The sequence below is a fragment of the Heterodontus francisci genome, chromosome 2 (assembly GCF_036365525.1).
Source record: "Heterodontus francisci isolate sHetFra1 chromosome 2, sHetFra1.hap1, whole genome shotgun sequence".
Classification (NCBI taxonomy): Eukaryota; Metazoa; Chordata; class Chondrichthyes; order Heterodontiformes; family Heterodontidae; genus Heterodontus; species Heterodontus francisci.
This window is the reverse complement of record NC_090372.1, coordinates 104,499,598-104,520,347: the sequence shown is the minus strand read 5'-3', so window position 1 is coordinate 104,520,347 and position 20,750 is coordinate 104,499,598. Positions and strand designations below refer to the sequence as shown.

General features: G+C 42.8%; 1 protein-coding gene across 6 annotated transcripts in view; it reads right to left on the bottom strand.

The window, feature by feature from the left end:
* dgkb (diacylglycerol kinase, beta) overlaps positions 1–20,750 on the bottom strand; it is a 1,110,826-nt gene that overhangs the window by 731,506 nt on the left and 358,570 nt on the right. For all 6 annotated transcript variants that reach the window (XM_068051143.1, XM_068051127.1, XM_068051112.1 and 3 more), the window contains 3 exons: positions 9,653–9,770; positions 1,773–1,861; positions 1,556–1,672 (listed from right to left, as the gene is read on the bottom strand). In XM_068051143.1, the coding sequence (XP_067907244.1) occupies positions 1,556–1,672; positions 1,773–1,861; positions 9,653–9,770 (324 nt within the window). The remainder of the gene's footprint in view (positions 1–1,555; positions 1,673–1,772; positions 1,862–9,652; positions 9,771–20,750) is intronic.

Genomic DNA, 20,750 nt, shown 5'->3' with positions numbered 1-20,750 from the left:
AGGGGGTTATCTTATTAGGAAAAGTTGGACAGTTTGCGTCTGTATTCATTGGAGTTGAGAAGGATGAGAGGTGATCTTATTGAAACATATAAGATCCTGAGGGGACTTAACAAGGTGGATGCTGAAAAGATGTTTCCCCTTATGGGAGAGACTAAAACTAGGGGCACAGTTTAAAAATAAGGGGTCTCCAATTTAAGACATAGATGAGGAAAAAGTTTTTCTCTGAGGGTCTTGAGTCTTTGGAACTCTTCCTCAAAAGGCAGTGGAAGCAGAATCTTTAAATATGTTTCAGGCAGCAGATAGGTTCTTGATAAGCAAGGGAGTGAAAAGTTATCGGGGGTAGGCTGGAGGTTACAATCAGATCAGCCATGATCTTATGGAATGGCGCAGCAGGCTCGAGGGACAGATTGGCCTACACCTGCTTCTAATACGTATGAATGTTGTTTGTTCGCCAGACTGAATTACATTTACAACTTTTCTGCCCACCAAACTAGTCCATTGATGTTTTCCTGCAGTCTATAGCTTTCCTCCTCAATAATCAACCACACAGCTAATTTTGTATCATCTGCAAGTCTAAATCATTGATATATAACACAAAAAGAAAGGAACCGGGTACTGAGCAATGCAGAATCCAACTGGAAATAGGCTTCCAGTCTTAAAAATACCTGTTGAGGATTACCATTCGCCGAGCCAATTTTGGATCCAACAGGTTTTTACTTTTCTGACCAGTCTGCCATGTGGGACCTTACCAAAGCTTCGCTAAAAATCCAAGTAGACTACATCAAATGTGCTACCCTCCTAATTACCAACTCAATAAATTCAATTGTTTGACGCAACGTTCCCTTAAAAAAGTCCATGCTGACTGCGCTTGATTAATCTGTGCCTTTCTAAGTGACTATTAATACTGCCTCAGAATTTTTTCCAATAATTTTCCCACCACCAAGGTTAGGCTGACTGCCCTGTAATTACTCTGCCTATCCCTTGCTCCCTTTTTAAAAAATGATACAACGTTAGCAGTCTCCCAGTCCTCCAGCATGCGACTGTAGCCAGAGAGGATTGGAAAATGATGGTCAGAGCCTCCGCTGTTTTGCCCCTTGCTTCTCTTAGCAGTCTGGGATACATTAGTCAGGCCTGGCGATTTATCTACTTTCAAAGATGATAAACCCCTCAATAATTCCTCTCACTATAAGTATAGATGTTCTGCAATTAGTACCAAATAGATTTGAAATGTATGAAATTTCTCTGTCCACTGTTTTAAAAGTTAAATTAAGTAGGGTCAATGCATTTGCTATCAGCATCATACTGCTCAATTTCAACGAATACACAAAGCTACTGACGTCCTCAATGCAGAACAAAATTGTTATATGATGGTAAATTCATTTCTAAATCATAAGGAAATTATATGAATGACATCACACATTGAAACAATGGAGGTTTTGCTGTGTATTCATATTCAAAATAGGACAACTTAAGAAGAAATCTTCCCCGTTGGGATACCCTCTGTACTTGCTGCCAATAGTTAAAAGCTATGAATGGATGGAGCTGCAATACTTACAGTGATTTGACACCATACGCAGTGTAGGCCTGTAAGACCCTGATAACATTTGATGGCTTTATGGCACTTGTCACATTTCTTTGGACAGTTTCCTTCCACCCAGAAGTGATGCATTACCTATGGGAGGCATATGTGTTATTTGTTTAGAAAATTCATCAAATCTATAATTTAAAGCCAAAGCAATACACAGTGATAGATAAGTTAGAGGACATCTTACAGTTGCATTCTTTTTTGACTTCACATAGGTGTTGATGCAGGAGGGAGGGGCTCTGGACACACAGCGCTCGTGAACTGTATACTTGCAGACTGCAGAATTAAAAATACAGGTCAGTAAACCAACTTAACCTTTCTGCCCTAAGGCAAACACAGCAAAAGCTGAATGTTTTTATTAGGAATACAACTACTTTCCCTTGCAAGATAAAAGCAGATTATGTTCAAAATACACACACAAATCTCCAGCACTTGAAGAGAAAATATTAGGTGTAGATCCTTCATCAGCTGAGTTCAAGAAGGATCTATAGTCAAAAAGCTATGTTATTACTTTCTTTTTCGAGATGACTGAAGATAGGAATAGGAGCAGGCCATTCAGCTCCTCAAACCTGCTCCACTATTCAATGAGATCATGACTGATCTGTATCCTAATTCCATCCACCCACCTATATTCCATATCCCATATACCCTTAGCTGGTAAAAATATATTGATCTCAAATTTTAAATGATTAATTGAGCTAGCAAAGAACAAAGAACAGTACAGCACAGGAACAGGCCATTCGGCCCTCCAAGCCTGCACCGACCTTGATGCCTGCCTAAACTAACACCATCTGCACTTCCGGGGTCCGTATCCCTCCATTCCCATCCTATTCATGTATTTATCAAGATGCCTCTTAAACGTCATTATCATACCTGCTTCCACCATCTCCCCCGGCAGCAAGTTCCAGGCACTCACCACCCTCTGTGTAAAGAACTTGCCTCGCACATCCCCTCAAAACTTTACCCCTCTCACCTTAAACCTATGTCCCCTAGTAACTGACTCTTCCACCCTGGGAAAAAGCTTCTGACTATCCACTCTGTCCATGCCGCTCATAACTTTGTAAACATCTATCATGTCACCCTTCCACCTCCGTCGTTCCAGTGAAAACAATCCAAGGTAATCCAACCTCTCCTCATAGCATCGACTGTTTTTTTGTAGGAGAGTGTTCCACCTTTTGCATGTAAAGAAAAAATCCCCAACTTCTCTCCTGAATGGTCTGGCTCTGATTTTAAGTCTATGTCCTCTTATCTTACACTCCCCAACAGCAGAAAAAGTTTCTATCTACCCTTTCAAAATACTCAAAACCATATAATCAAAGTCACCCCTTAATATTCTATATTCCAGGGAATACAGCCTAGTTTATGTAATCTTTCTCCATGATTTAATCCCTAGAACCCTGGCAACATGCTGGTGAATCTGCACTGCACTCCTTCCAAGACCAATATATCCTAAGATGCGGTACCCAGAACTGTACACAGTATTCCAGATGTGGTCTAACCAGGACTTGGTACAACTGCAACAAAACCTCCTCCCCTTTATATTCTCGCCCTCTAGTTATAAAAACCCACATTCCATTAGCCTTTTTGATTATTTTTTGTATCTGCCGACTACATTTACATTTTAGTGAACTGTCTTCATGGACCCCTAAATCTTTTCTGACCTCTACAATTTTTAACTTAGCACCATTTAAAAAAAAATACTTGGACCTATCCTTTTTTGATCCAAAATGGATGAATTCACACTTACCTGCATTGAAATCTATCTGTCACAATTTTGTCCACTCACTTTATCAATATATCCTTGCAATTTTATGTTCCTATCTACATTACTTACTTGGATGTATGGCTCTCTATTTATTAATGACATAGAAAACACAATGAACAGTTGAGACACCAGCAGAGATCCTCATGGGATCATCACTAGTCACTTCCTTCCAATTTGAGGACATACTGTTACGCCAATGTGCTTTGTTGAATGATAATTTTCTCCAATCCACTGATTGGAGATCCGAATTTAGATATTTTTTAAAGACATTTAAAAAAGAAAAGCTACAAGGATGACTTTGCTGACAGCTTTAGATGGCCACCTAATTTGCAACACTGTATCCTACAATGCACTGCTGTGAGGAGGGAGACAAAATATCTGCTCATTCCCCAGCAAGAACCAAGACCCAGGAAGATTAAGGGAACTGCTAGTTCTTTATCATTTTAGAAAGAGAGAAATACTGCTAACTGCTATGTTTGAATGACTGAGTGCCCGTTCTGTGACAGACCCCTCCCCATCTGTGGTTTTAAGCTTGTGTCTTTCTGCAGCAGACGGAGAAGCAACTGGACTATGACATATGCAGACCCAAGTAGGGGCCTCTTTCTTTTTCTCTCTCCCCATTCCAGCTTGAAAGCTGTCAAATCCTGCCTGTTGACTGACCACCTTTGCATTCTATGGCTACAATCAGAAACCCCATTGGAGGAAATCATCCACATCACTGTCTTCAAGAGACCCACTGAACCAGTCATCTACCTCTTTAAACTAAAAGCCTCAGAACCACAAAATTCAGCTGGAATCCAGGTAAATTACCAAATGCCACAAACTGTATATCCCTTTTTTCTATGGACTCGAAATCAACCAATCTACCTTTCACCACTTTGTGTGTGTGTAAACCACTAGTGTGTGTGTGTGTGTGTGTGTGTGTGTGTGTGTGTGTGTGTGAATGAAAGTTGGCGTGTTGTTTATTATTTTTATTAGTTTGATTTAGGTAATATAAAGTTAACCTCCTTCTTTGCTAACTCAAGAACTGATTGGTTCTTATTATGATCATAGCAAGTAAGTAATCAAACACCTATTGAATTGGCCATTAAATCCACCTTAAGAAAGAATTAAACCTGTTGTGGTCAAAGAAGGAGGGGGAAAAGAGGGAAGCCCTTCAGCTCTCCTCACTTAACCATAACAGTACCCATTATCGCTACTCTCTGCCTTCAACAGTTTAAGCAATCTCCTAACCAGGTCAATAATTTGTGTTTAATTCCACATGCTTTTATTGTAGCTAACAATTTTTTGTGTGGAACTTTATCAAATGCCTTCTGGAAGTCATTCCCTGTCTACTACTTTTGTTACTCACTCAAAAAAATCAATTAGGTTTGTTCGACATGACCTACCCTTTACTAATCTATTTGGCTCTCTTTAATCAGCTCAAATTTCAAAGTAGTCAGACATGCTGTGCAGAATTTTCCTTCTGGAGGCGGGGGAACAGTGGAATATGGATGTCGGGACTACTTGAGTCCTGACACCCCCCCACCTCACCCCAGGGTATCAGTCACAGCACCTGAATGTAAAGGGGGCAGACTGTTAAATGGCTAGAGGGTGGACAGTTAGCGGCCGTATGGGTGGCAACAGAGGATGATCAGAAAGACAGCGGGTCTGATTTAAACCCACAATGGCAAGCATTACTGTGGCTGTCGTTTCACTGCATTATTTGCTGCAATTAACACGGAACTGGAGAAACAGAGGCCTGGAACATGGGGCAGGGATACCCCTCATTTTGCTGTTGGTGACCTAGAGGGCTTCATCGAGGTAGTGAGGGAGAGGAGGGAGGTCCTCTTCCCGGAAGGTGGCAGGAAGCAGCCACCCTCCCAGACCAAGCAAGCCTGGACAGAGGTCGCCGATACATTGAGCAGACGGAGTGTGGTGTGCAGGAACTGGGTCCAGTGCAGGAAGAGGTTCAATGACCTTATTCACTCTGGCAAGGTGAGTGCAACGTCAAACCCTCAGGACAGGCCTCTGTGTGTTCAACCTCCAGCCTTTCCTGCGGAGGATGTTGCTCCTCATCATCACTGGACCCAATATTTGTGAGTTGCACTCCCATTGCTGCATTCCTTGTGCTCAGGTGGCCCCCGAATTTTGTTTGGAAGCGTTGCCTCCTCCTCTTAGGCCCCTGTAATGCTAGCACGTTGACTACCTTCTGTGCTGCCTTACTGCTTACTGACAACTCTCTGCACAACCTGCGCTGACCCGATGACACTTGTGCGCCAATGGCCGAGTCCCCTTCTGCAATGTTCTCCCTTTCATGTGGCTGAGCTAACTCCATGGGGCAGCCATGACTGGTTCCCCCATGTATCCGCCTCCATGCACCTGGTCTGCTCCAGACCCAGCATGCAGCCCGTGCACCCCAGCCAAAATCTGAACATGGCCCTCAAAGAGCGCTTTAAATATCTTAATTATATCTATTACCGAATGGCTGCCCTCCTTCTGCTCTGGTGAAACCTGCCAACACCAGGAACGGCAACAAGAAACCAGCACAGCAGCCGGCATGTTCATCACCCGCCTGCCTCCGTTCCAGGCTCTAGTGAAACCTAAAAATCCTGCTCTCTGTCATGAGGAAAAAACCTACTTGACCTTTACCCTCACCAATCTGCCTGTCTTAATTGTAGATTCCAATAACTTCCCCTCTACTAACAGATGTATAATTTCCTGGTTTCTCTCTCACACTTTTTGTAAATAATGGAGCTGCATTCATCAATTTCCCAATCTAAAAAGGTCAATTCATGAATTGAGCGTGCTTTAGAATATCATGATTAAAGCATATGCAATTTCCTCACCTACTTCCTTACAAACATGGGTCGGAAACCTGGGGATTTGTCAGTCTTTAATGTCATTATCTTTTTCTAATACTGTTTCCATTTTCACATTAACTTCAGTGAGTTCTAGTTCTTGATTCATTGTTAGATTCCCTGGAATGTCAGGTATATTATCCTTTTCCTCTACTATGAAGACAGACACAAGGGGCTGGATTTTACATTGGGCAGACGGGAGGTCGCCACCAACGTAAAAGTCGGTGGTAAACCCGGTTCCACCTTGCCTGGGGATCCGTCCCACATTTTATGGGTCCCCAGACTTTAATTGTTCCGAGGCGGGGCTTCCACCCGCTTGAGGGTGGAAGCCCCGCCTCATTGAGCCACCGGCCAATCAGCGGGCCGGCAGTTCTTCGGCTCAGCACTACCACCGGCAGCAGTGGCCACTGCTGGGACTGCAGCCCAGCCAACTGCAGAGGAAGACATGGAGCTGGGATTTAAGGTGAGTTTTGGTTGCCTCGCCGAGGGTAATCGGTCGGGCCCTGGCGAGGCAAGGGGGGCATATTAGGTTCTGGGGGTGGTTGGGGAAGCGGGGGCGGCCCTCCATTGGGCACCCTGTGCTCGATTATCAGGGGCCACACCTAGGGCACTGAGAAGCCGCCTGCTTTTCCTAGGCGGCTATTCCCAGCTTCAGGACGGCCGCTTGCCATGCGTAAAATCTGCGTGGAGGCGGGTGAAGGCCCTTACTTGGCAACTTAAGGGCCTTGATTGGCCTAGGGCGAGCGTCCCATTTTCCACCTGCACCCCACCCCCCTGGCCCCACGTAAAGGGGGGGGCGCAGGTGGGAGCGGGTTAGGAAAGCCTCCCAGAACCTCCCACTCCATTTTACCCCACCCCGCCGCCACCATCCGGCTCATTCGGGTAGCATAAAATTCCGGCCAAAGTAATTATTCAACTAGTCTGACATTTCCTTATTTTCATATGCAATATATAACTATCGGTTGACAATTCTGATTCTCACTATGATAACTACATGGTCACAACTTTCCCTGCATATACAGATGTATTTTGCTGACAGCACTATATATGCACAGGTAGGGTCTGGTTGGGGGGACATCATTGTGCTTTCAGATATGACGAGGCAAGGTGATTCGTGCAGAGAGAGATACACCAAGACATTAAGGTTATCACCAGCATCAAAAAGATAACGGCTTTCCTTAATTCATTCAGTAAGGAGCAGCAGCCAGTAAATAATAAGTAACAAACAGTTACAGTGCAGTCACCAAAAGAGAGCTTCCTCCTTGCACCCACTCACTCTAGTGGGTGCTAGTAATGCTGGTGTTTAGAGCCTGGTTCAAGTCATATCCTGTTTTAGTTTGTCTCTGACTTGATGGTAGTGGAAAAATAAAACTGCATCTAATTTCTAGTTATGGATTAAAAGGGGGTGAGGTTAATATATGATTTGGTTTTAAATCATTTAAAAACACACACAAACACACACTGAGTCATTAAGCCTATATATTAGAGGTAGTTTAGCTCATTCAAAAATAGAAGTCTTCATGTTACAAGCATTGTGGGATTCTTTCACATTCATGAAAGAACTTGCTGAATGCCCCAACACTGATGCATTACCTCAAGATTGTTTCACAAATTTTCTGCTACCTTCAGTTAACTAGGCCCTAAACAGCAGTGCATTGAAATCCACCAAACTGAATATCTGTAAAGAGGAACTTCTCCTAATTCTATAACACCATTGTGTCCAATAATGCCTATTAAAGAAAACATTTTCCTTCACCTTGTTGGCAGAATGCAAAAGCTGATCATTTACTTCTTACCTCTGGATTCCAACCTCTCACCATGCGGCACTCCCTCAGTGCAACACTGGAGATTATGTGATCAAACTTCTCATCACATTAAGAAAGTAAATCAAAAATAAATAAATGCTTAGCTGTGTAATTAACTTTTATACAGAAAAAATACTTGTGCTGCATCATGGGTCGTCATTCTAATTTTTATAAAACCAGAGGGGGTGCACCTCAGAAGCAAAAATGTTGAAAACACTTGCTTGAAAAAGGTTGCAAACTCTTCCAGCCAGCCAAATCGAGAATCGCAGGTGAACATGGAATCAACTGATTCATAACTGAACAAGACGAAGAAAGTGCTATTTGACTCATTGAGACTATATTTTTCTAAAAGATCATAGTGCAAATTGCACTGCAATAGCATCTCAGCCAGAAACATGAGATGGCACATATGTAGAACAGATTTCCTGCACGGCCAAGTGATCCACTTTACATATAACCATTATTCTGAAGACAGAGAATTTGAATTGTGTAATACGCTACGAGCCACATATGGATTTAGAACCCATCTCAATTGAGGCAAATCTGAAAAAAAATCTGAAATTTTACCAATTTAGATGATTTTGAATCTCTACTCATCAGAATAACTTTGTTATACAGACTGCAACCTAATAGAAAATTGCCTGAAATATAAAATGTTTCAGACTTTTATTTGACTTATTACGGACTGCGTTTTAAATCTGACACATAATATAATTTAATCCTCCGAATTCAAATTGCGTTATTCAAATGACCTGATTTTTTTAAAGAAGTAAATTTCTACTTTACTGTGTTAATTACATTGCTTAAGTCAAATTTCTGGATAATTCCATTTTTAGCGAGAAAAACAAATTTTGTGGATCTGGAATAGAGAGTAGAACTAACAATAAATATCACATAATAACTGTATTAGCTTTGGACTGTAAATCCTTTGCCATGTAAACCAGGCAAAAAGTACCCCCTAAATAGCAGCAATGATCAAAAACATTTTTCAGTGTAAATAGAAAATATGTTGGGATTTTCAATTTTCATTCATTAAATAGTCATTTAAGAGGAAATGTAATCTTAAATGCTGTAAAAGAATTTGATTTCTCATCAAAACAATGAAAAATGTCCCTTCTCTCTGTAATTAACAACATACTAGCATGCTTTAGAGTCCCATGATGTTATTAATTACTGGGAAGAACATGATGTTCTCCCAGTTTGGGTCTGTTGCAATAAATAATTTTATCCTGATTTACTGTTCAGCAGGATGTGGACCTACCTGCTACTAGGAAACCTGCTGGGCAGGAATGCTGGGAAACAGAAAGTGCAATGCTTTTCCTGTAACAAGTTGAAGCTTCAAATAAATAGCACTGAGTTCCTCTACTTTAAATCCGAGGGGTAACTGTTTACCCAGTGCTGTTCAGGGTAATATTATCCTGGAATTTTCAGACACAGCCAAGAAGCAATAGTTTCTTTTTATCAGGTCCATTAAGAGATCAGCTAGGGCTTAATAAAATAAGAGTATATAAAGTAGTAGGGTAAGGCAGAAATGAAATTCTTTTTAAATATATAATCCAGTTTGTATATTTGAATAATGGAACTTACAAAGATATAATTGAATTGCATATCTGAAGTGGACTTGACAGTTTATTTTCCACATTATCATAATACTCACAGGAACAGCAGAGGCCTTGTTTGCCAAAACCAATCAGCATGTTCAAACAGAGATTGCAGTAAGCAGGTTTGTTAAAGTGCTTTAGTCTCCACACGTGTTGTCCATCATCCTTCACATTCTACAAAAGGAAAATAAATCAACAGTCCAGGTTAGAGCATTTTCTGGGATCCGGCACCTTCAAGCAAAGAAAGAAAATATATTTATAAGGCACCAATGAAGCACTGTGATAACATAGGAACAGGAGTAGGCCATTCAGCCAATCGAGCCTGTCCCGCCATTCAATGAGATCATGGCTGATCCACGGCCTAACTCCATATACCTGCCTTTGGCCCATATCCCTTATTATCTTTGCTCAACAAAAATCTATCTCAGATTTAAAATTAACAACTGTTCTAGCTTCAACTGCTGTTTGTGGGAAAGAGTTCCAAACCTCTACCACCCTTTGCGTGAAGAAGTGCTTCCGAACATCTCTCCTGAATGGTCTGGTCCTAATTTTTAGACTATGCCCCTTGGTATTAGAATCTCCAACCAGTGGAAATAGTTTATCTTTATCTAGCCTGTCTTTTCCTGTTAATATCTTGAAGACTTTGATCAGATCGCCCCTTAACCTTCTAAATTCTAGCGAAAACAGGCATAATTTGAGCAATCTCTCCTCGTAACTTAACCCCTGTAGTCCAGGTATCATTCTTGTAAACCTATCAGGGGAAAACAGCAGCAGCCAGAGCAGTGGCACCACGGCTGGCACTGTTGTTCAGCAGGGAGGGACAAAGCGCAGAAGAGCAATAGTTATAGGGGACTCCATAGTCAGGGGCACAGATAGGCGCTTCTGTGGACGTGAAAGAGACTCCAGGATGGTAGGTTGCCTCCCTGGTGTCAGGGTAAAGGATGTCTCTGAACGGACAGGGGGCATTCTGAAGGGGGAGGGTGAACAGCCAGAGGTTGTGGTACACATCGGTACCAATGACATAGGCAGGAAGAGTGACGAGGTCCTGCAGGGGGAGTTTAGGGAGTTAGGTAGAAAGTTAAAAGACAGGACTTCTAGGGTTGTAATCTCGGGATTACTCCCTGTGCCACGTGCCAGTGAGGCTAGAAATAGGAAGATAGTGCAGCTAAACACGTGGCTGAGCAGCTGGTGTAGAAGGGAGGGTTTCAGATATCTGGACCATTGGGATCTCTTCAGGAACAGGTGGGACCTGTACAAGAAGGACGGGATGCATCTAAACTGGAGGGGCACAAATATCCTGGCTGCGAGGTTTGCTAGCGTCACTCGGGAGGGTTTAAATTAGTGTGGCAGGGGGGTTGGAACCAGAGCAGTAGGACAGCAAGTGAAATAAATGAGGGGGAACTAGTAAATAAGGCCAGTAAGACTAAGAGGAAGAGCAGGCAGGGAGATGTTGCGGAGCACAGCGGAACTGGTGGTCTGAAGTGCATTTATTTCAATGCGAGAAGTATAACAGGTAAGGCAGATGAACTTAGAGCTTGGATTAGTACTTGGAACTATGATGTTGTTGCTATTACAGAGACTTGGTTGAGGGAAGGGCAGGATTGGCAGCTAAATGTTCCAGGATTTAGAAGCTTCAGGCGGGATAGAGGGGGATGTAAAAGGTGGGGGAGCTGCATTACTTGTTGAGGAGAATATCACAGCTGTACTGCGGGAGGACACCTCGGAGGTGTCGTGCAGTGAGGCAATATGGGTGGAGCTCAGGAATAGGAAGGGTGCAGTCATGATGTTGGGGGTTTTCTACAGGCCTCCCAACAGCCAACGGGAGGTAGAGGAGCAGATATGTAGACAGATTTTGGAAAGATGTAAAGGTTGTAGTGGTGGGTGATTTTAACTTCCCCTATATTGACTGGGACTCACTTAGTGCTAGGGGCTTGGATGGGGCAGAATTTGTAAAGAGCATCCAGGAGGGCTTCTTGAAACAATATGTAGATAGTCCAACTAGGGATGGGGCCGTACTGGACCTGGTATTGGGGAATGAGTCCGGCCAGGTGGTCTAAGTTTCAGTAGGGGAGCATTTCGGGAACAGTGACCATAATTCCATAAGTTTTAAGGTACTTGTGGATAAGGATAAGAATAGTCCTCGGGTGAAGGTGCTAAATTGGGGGAAGGCTAATTATCATAATATTAGGCAGGAACTGAAGAATTTAGATTGGGGGCAGCTGTTTGAGGGTAAATCAACATCTGACATGTGGGAGTCTTTCAAACGTCAGTTGATTGGAATCCAGGACCAGCACGTTCCTGTGAGGAAGAAGGATAAGTTTGGCAAGATTCGGGAACCTTGGATAACGCTGGATATTGTGAGCCTAGTCAAAAAGAAAAAGGAAGCATTCGTAAGGGCTGGAAGGCTCGGAACAGACAAATCCCTTGAGGAATATAAAGACAGTAGGAAGGAACTTAAGCAAGGAGTTAGGAGGGCTAAAAGGGGTCATGAAAAGTCATTGGCAAAAAGGATTAAGGAAAATCCCAAGGCTTTTTATACGTATATAAAGAGCAAGAGGGTAACCAGGGAAAGGGTTGACCCACTCAAGGACAGAGAAGGGAATCTATGTGTAGAGCCAGAGGAAATGGGCGAGGTACTAAATGAGTACTTTGCATCAGTATTCACCAAAGAGAAGGACTTGGTGGATGATGAGCCTAGGGAAGGGAGTGTAGATAGTCTCAGTCATCTCATTATCAAAAAGGAGGAGGTGTTGGGTGTCTTGCAAAGCATTAAAGTAGATAAGTCCCCAGGGCCTGATGGGATCTATCCCAGAATACTCAGGGAGGCAAGGGAAGAAATTGCTGGGGCCTTGACAGAAATCTTTGCATCCTCATTGGCTCCAGGTGAGGTCCCAGAGGACTGGAGAATAGCCAATGTTGTTCCTTTGTTTAAGAAGGGTAGCAAGGATAATCCAGGAAATTATAGGCCGGTGAGCCTTACGTCAGTGGTAGGGAAATTATTAGAGAGGATTCTTCGGGACAGGAATTACTCCCTTTTGGAAACAAACGATCTTATTAGCGAGAGGCAGCATGGTTTTGTGAAGGGGCGGTCGTGTCTTACTAGTTTGATTGAGTTTTTTGAGGAAGTGACAAAGGTGATTGATGAAGGAAGGGCAGTGGATGTTATCTATATGGACTTCAGTAAAGCCTTTGACAAGGTCTCTCATGGCAGACTGGTGCAAAAGGTGAAGTCACACGGGATCAGAGGTGAGCTGGCAAGATGGATACAGAACTGGCTCAGTCATAGAAGACAGAGGGTAGCAGTGGAAGGGTGCTTTTCTGAATGGAGGGATGTGACTAGTGGTGTTCCACAGGGATCAGTGCTGGGACCTTTGCTCTTTGTAGTATATATAAATGATTTGGAGGAAAATGTAGCTGGTCTGATTAGTAAGTTTGCGGACGACACAAAGGTTGGTGGAGTTGCGGATAGTGATGAGGATTGTCAGAGGATACAGCAGGATATAGATCGGTTGGAGACTTGGGCGGAGAAATGGCAGATGGAGTTTAATCCGGACAAATGTGAGGTGATGCATTTTGGAAGATCTAATGCAGGTGGGAAGTATACAGTAAATGGCAGAACCCTTAGGAGTATTGACAGGCAGAGAGATCTGGGCTTACAGGTTCACATGTCACTGAAAGTGGCAACACAGGTGGATAAGGTAATCAAGAAGGCATACGGCATGCTTGCCTTCATCAGTCGGGGCATAGAGTATAAAAATTGGCAAGTCATGCTGCAGCTGAACAGAACCTTAGTTAGGACACACTTAGAATATTGCGTGCAATTCTGGTCGCCACACTACCAGAAGGACGTGGAGGCTTTGGAGAGGGTACAGAAGAGATTTACCAGGATGTTGCCTGGTCTGGAGGGCATTAGCTATAAGGAGAGGTTGGATAAACTTGGACTGTTTTCACTGGAACGACGGAGGTGGAGAGGCGACATGATAGAGGTTTACAAAGTTATGAGCGGCATGGACAGAGTGGATAGTCAGAAGCTTTTTCCCAGGATGGAAGTGTCAGTTACGAGGGGGCATAGGTTTAAGGTGAGAGGGGCAAAGTTTAGAGGGGATGTGCGAGGCAAGTTCTTTACACAGAGGGTGGTGAGTGCCTGGAACTTGCTGCCGGGGGAGGTGGTGGAAGCAGATACGATAGCGACGTTTAACAGGCATCTTGATAAATACATGAATAGGATGGGAATGGAGGGTTACGGACCCCGGAAGTGCAGAAGGTTTTAGTTTAGGCAGGCATCAAGATCAGCGCAGGCTTGGAGGGCCGAATGGCCTGTTCCTGTGCTGTACTGTTCTTTGTACATTGCCAAGGCCAATATATCCTTCCTAAGATGTGGTGCCCAGAACTGCTCACAGTACTCCAAGTGGGGTCTAACCAGGGTTTTGTACAGCTGCAGCATAACCTCTGTGTCTTTATACTTTAGTCCTCTAGATATAAAGGCTAGCATTCCATTAGCCTTTTTGATTATTTTCTGCACTTGCTCATGGCATTTTAAAGATCTATGCACCTGAACCCCCAAGTCTCCTTGGACATCCACTGTACTTAACCTCTTCCCATTTAGAAAGTACCCTGCTCTATCCTTTTTTGGTCCGAAATGGATAATCTCACACTTGCCCGCATTGAAATCCATCTGCCACAGTTTTGCCCACTCACCTCGTCTGTCAATATCTCTTTGCAATTTTATGCTATCATCTAGACTGTCTACAATGCCGCCTAACTTTGTATCATCAGCAAATTTGGATATATGACTTACTATGCCATCATCCAAGTCGTTAATGAATAATGTGAATAATTGAGGCAGCAACACAGATCCCTGTGGGACACCACTAGTCACATCCTGCCAATCAGAGTAGTTACCCATTATCCCCACTTTCTGTCACCTACCACTCAACCAACTTCCTAACCATGTCAATAATTTTCCCTCAACTCCATGGGCTTCTCCCTTAGTTAACAATCTCTTATGTGGGATTTTATCAAATGCCTTCTGGAAGTCCATATAAATAACATCCATAGACATTCCCCTGTCCACTACCTTAGTCACCTCTTCAAAAAATTCAATGAGATTTGTCAGGCATGACCTTCCCATCATGAATCCATGTTGGCTGTCCCTGATTAACTGAAAATTTTCTAGGTGTTCAGTCACCCTATCCTTGATTATATACTCCTGCAATTTGTCCACCATAGATGTCAGGCTAACTGGTCTGTAATTTCCTTGGTTCCCCCTTTCACCCTTCCTAAAAGTGGAGTGACATGTGCAACTTTCCAATCCAGAGGGACCACTCCTGAATCTAAGGAACTCTGAAAGACTATAGTTAGGGCATCTACAATGTGTTCCCCTACTTCCTTTAACACCCTCAGATGGAAACCGTCAGGTCCTGGGGATTTCTCACTCTTTAGTTCCATTAATTTCCTTGTTACTGATGTTTTACTTACTTTAATTGTATTACGTCCCTGTCCCCTATCGGCTATTAATTTTTTCGGGACTTCCGGCAAGTTATCCTCCTTTTCAACTGTAAATACTGAGGCAAAGTAATTGCTCAACATGTCTCCATTTCCCCATTATCAATGACCATATCTCCAGTTTCAGCTATTAGTGGGCCTACATTGCTCTTGACCACTCGCTTTCCCTTTATGTAACTATAACATTTCTTCTTATTTATTTTGATGTCCCTTGCAAGTTTCCTTTCATAATCCCTTTTTGTAGCTCTTATAAGCTGCTTTGTGACCCTTTGCTGGTCTTTGTATCAATCCCATTCAGCCGGATCTGTGTTGCGTTTTGCATTTTTGTAAGCGCTTTCTTTTTGTTTTATGCTATCCCTTATGTCTTTAGTTGTCCATGGCTGTTTTTTCTGTGAAGTGGAGCTTTTTCCTCTCAGGGGTATATTCTCGCTCTGTATTTTGTTAAATTTTCTTTAAATATTCTCCACTTTTCTTCAGTCATTTGACCCATTAACAGATCTACCCAGTTTAACATGGACAGTCTCTGTCTCATCCCCGTAAAGTCAGCCTTACCCAAGTCTAAAATTCTAGTCGCTGATTCATGCTTTTCACTTTCAAACGCTACCTTGAATTCGATCATGTTGTGATCACAATTTGATAAATGTTCATGCACAGTTTGGCTACTAATTAAATTTGGCTCATTACTCATAACTAAATCTAATATTGCCTGTCCCCTTGTTACATCTCGGACATATTGCTGCAGGAAACTAACCCAGACACATTCCAGAAATTCACTACCTTTCTGACAGGTGCTAGTCTGCCTCTCACAATCTATGTGTAAGTTAAAATCCCCCATTAATACTACTCTGCCTTTGTTACACACTTGCCTAATTTGTGCATTTATACCACCTAACACCTCAGAACTGCTACCAGGGGGTCTATACACAACACCTATTACAGTTTTAGATCCTTTTCTGCTCCTCAATTCCACCCATGAGGTCTCCAAAGGATGCTTTCCCCTCATTATATCCTCCCTCACCAATGAGTATATTATTTCTAATCAGTAAGGCTACTCCACCCTCTCTGCCATTTTCTCTGTCCCTCCTGTAAACTTTATAAATGACCAGTTAATCTATTTGGCTGGCTTGAGTTAAGGAATGAATGTTGTCCAGGACACCACAAGAACACATTCTCTTCTTTGAATAGTGCCATGGAATCTTTAACTTTTGCCTGAACAGAGGAACGGGGCCTTAGTTTTGATATCTCATTCTGATAGACAGCACCTCTGACTGTGCGATACTCCCTTAAGCCTGCACTAAAGGGTCCACCTGAATAATATTTTTAAATCTTGGAATGGGATTCAAAAGGAGTGTGCTATCAACTGAGCCAAACTAACATTTTCTGTTACTGTCCAACGAATACTACTATTAGGGACTATATAGATATGTGGGAGCCATCAAAAGATGGTAATAGAGTGATTCAAGTGAGATTAACTTCAATAGCAAAGCACAACCTATTTATCACCATCGTCTGACCTAAATATTAGATTACTCCCTAGTACCTGTAATATTTATTTTAGTTTTTGCCTAAAGACCTTTCCTCGCAGATTATTTCTCCCATCCTCTTTCTGGGTCTCCTCTCTATTACACAAATCTCTAACCAAGGCTGACGGTGAAAAATCTGATTTCTGGTCATTATTAACCAGTGCCAAGAACAATCTGGAAATACTCCCAATCGTATTTCTTCTCTGCTGGGGTTGGAGAGTGGGTAATAGTCTCTGGCCTCTGCTTGGTACATGCTCAGGATGGAATGACTGGGAGCATGAATTTGATTATCTCTAAATTATGCTGTTTCTATTTTACATTAGGGAGATTTGTTTTGACTGTTCTTTAACCAGGAGCAGCTGTTAGTGTAGACAGTGAAGTCAGCACACTCAATGTTCACAATGTTTGCATTATGATTGAGAATACTATTGCAGGTTTGATTTAAAAACATACTATAAGACAGTTACCTCTGAGAAAATATGAGAGTTCAAATTTAAGGAAGTATTATGCATTGACTAAGATGGAATTCTAATGGCCCTCAGACTATGCTAGCTAAATTCATGCTGATAACAACTTATTGAAAAGTTTCAGTGCCTCTCAATATACAGATATGTAAACTATTAAGGGAGGCAAAATTCATTAGGATTTTTCAATCCTTCATTTATCCCTGGTTGACTAATGTTTGTTTAATTAAAGAAGCTTTGATTTGCAGTTTCTAAGTTCCAGCAATGAATTTGAGAGAGATTATCAGGCAAGGTGAACAAGGTAAAGGTGCAGTTCATTCCCTCTTCTTAATATAAACACATGTATACACTTTACCACTTCTCAAATTATTTTGAAAAATTAGGTGCTGGAATCACTGGATAGAACATTTTAAAAAGGAAGGATTTGCCAAGATAAATTTTAATTTTTATGTAGAAAATAGTTATAACGCAAAACAGCAATTACATACAAAAGTGCATATTTTAAAAATGGGCAAAAATTTGGCGTATTTAGATCTTGAAATTACACCAAAGTTTTTACGGTATTCCAGCACAAAAATTAGTTCAAATAGAACTAACCCCCCACTCCGCACCACCCCCAACATTGTGGGAAACAGCCAGAATCTCAATCCGTTCAAGGGATTGCTGGAAACAGCCTTGCAACAATATAAACAAAAATTAATTGGCATTTTTTGGGCATCAGTATGAGCATAATTGTTCTCACTGCACATCACTGCGAATGCTCGCCTTTCTTCAAAAATGTTCTCTGTTACCGCCCCCTCCCTATCCAATCAGCTCAGATGTCCCCTTCGATCCCTTGCTGCAGGCCCACGCTCTCTGAATTTTTCACTGGCGGGTCATCAGTTGAATGCAAATGAGGGTCAATCAACAAAATGGTGTTGCAATTACTCCACTCACCGGCAAAGCAGAAAATTGACCGTCAGATGCTTCAAAAGCCACATATTTTCACACTTTCATTAGTCGGCTATCAATTGCAAACAGAACAGGGAATCTCACAATTTCCATTGAAAGAGGAATTTCAGGCCCTGAGCATATCATTGCATTGAATTATTGACCAAAAAAATAATTCCATCATATCATAAAAGATTCAATCAGGCTATCCAAGCTTGGTGGTATTCCAATTTTCAGTCAAGCATTGCAAGTACTTTGGAACAGAGTCGCACAGAACACTAATAAACAGGAGATGGCTGTTACTTAATTTTTTTCCAATTCCTCACTTCCATTCCTTCTGCTTCCTCCCTTTCTCATACTCAGTTGCTTGCATTGGTTAATCATCTTCCACCTGTGAGAACAGTCACAGGCTTCAACAACTCTCACAGCTGCTAATGCTTTGGCCGCTTATTATTTTTTGGTAGCAGAAGGCAACTTAAATACAATGGTTGGTATTTCCCTCGGATGGGACACAGATCTGGAGGACTTCGAGGTTAAATTTGGTTGGTTAAATTCCAAGTAATTTGATTAAATCATCATACATAGTGACATCTGCGAATAATTTGACAAATGTGTTCGATCAGCATCCACAGTCATTGTATTTTAATTTGGAATCCACAAGATCGAGAAATTTCACAACACCAAAAATAATTCTTCATTGCTGCAACATTTGCCAATTATTATGTATAATTTTTCCCATGTTGAAGCACATCAACTAATTGTAACTGAACATGAATTTACTAGTGATGAGGCCAACTGAAGTGGCCTAAACTGGGGTGACATACTACTCCTAGTCTGGGATGGATTCCTCTCTGATTTTTCCAGCCCCCTTTTTGGTAAATGTCCAGCTTCTGTATGACACTACCCCATGGCAGCATCAGTGAGATTGGCAAGTTAATGTATTTTAAAGCAGAGCATGAGCAGCCTTTTATAATCGGACAAATGGTACTCATCATAGGAGTCAATTACGAAAGTACCGCTTATAATATTAAGCATGTCACATATTTCAGGCAGTTCAACAAGTACTTACCCTGAGCCCAACTTTCCCTATCAGACCTCTGGTTTATGAACAATTCCTATTTAGAGGAAACTTGTGCTTTATGGTGGCAAAAATATTTGGCAAGAACCAAATTCATAACCTTCTGAAAATGCGGGAAGGCAAGGGTAGGTGTGGGAGGGGGATGTGGTGCATTGTTCTGCTGTTGTTGTTCATCCATCTGTCTGTGTACACTAATTCATCTGAAGACCTTTCAAATGCTTTGTCACTTCCGCTTTTTAACCAAATATGATGGTCGACCTCCTTCAATCACACAATTAGTCTCCTTCAAATGACAGTGCCACATATTTGTAGCCACTTCATTTGTGAAGATTAATTGGTATCACAATAACAAGTGTTGCATGACTTCTCAGATGGCTGAGTTGCTTATGGCAGTGATTAGCTAAACCATGCAGAGGCACAAGTCAATTGACTTCAGCAAGCCATTGACAGGTGTTTTACAATTTGTTTCAACACTTAAGGTACTGGAGAACAATAGTACATGCGGAGGAGGGGAAAAAATGATGAGAAAAATACTTCATTAGGTTTGCTCAAAGCTTGACCAGCAGACATTTGTCAGACACAGAGGCTGGAATTTTACCTTAGACGGATGGGAGTTCGCCACCGACATTTATGGGGCCCCAGGCTTTAATTGGCCTGAGGCGGGATTTTCACCTGCTTGAGGAAAGAAGTCCCACCTCATTTAGCTGCCGGCCAATCAGCGGCTGGCAGCTCTTAGTCTCAGCAGTGCCACCGGGAGTGGTGGCCACTGCCGGGACTGCAGCCCAGCTGACCGAGGAGGATGCCATGGAGCCAGGATCCAAGGTAGGTTTTGGATGCCTCACCAGGATGATTGGTCGTGCCCCAATGAGGCAAGAGTGGTCGTTTGGGGGGAGGGAGTGCGTCTTGGGTCCCGGGGTGGGTTGGGAGGCAGGGGCGGCCCTCAATCGGGCACCCTGTGCCCAATTGTCAGGGCACTCCCTCCCGGGGCGCAGAAAGGCCGGCAGCTGGGAAACCTTTCACGTCCCCAGCATGCCCACTTGCCATGGTTAAAATACCCGTGGAGGCAGGCAAAGGCCCTTAAGTGGCCACTTAAGGGACTTGATTGGACTGGAGCGGGCGGAACATATCTCACCACCCACCACCCCCGCTCACCGACCTCCATAAAGTGGGCTGCAGGCAGTTGCAGGTCGGGAAGGCCTCCCAGAGTCTCCTGCTCAATTTTTCGCCACCCCTACTCCACCATCCAGCCCGCTGAGATGGCATAAAATTTCACCTTAGACCCCGCCGGAACAGCAAAACCATTTCCAGGGAAGGAACCCGACTCGCTGACTTGTGTGTCTTGTGATTGCTCTGGGAAAGAGAAAATTAATTATCAGCCCTCCTCCAGGTTCCCTGATCAATCAGAGAGAGCAAGCCAGATACATGCTTAAAACAGCAACGAAGCACCTCTATTTAAAATGACCCCAGCAGGACTCACAATGGCAGCACTGTTTGGAGGGGGAAAATAAATCTATTGTGAGGGAGAAAAGACCTGCAGCATGGATGCAAGACGTGAAAAGACTGCCCTCCGGTTCACAGACTCATCCCTGGAGATCATGATTTATACAGTGAGAGCATGGAGAGAAGTACTCTTCCCCAAGGATGGCAGGAGGTG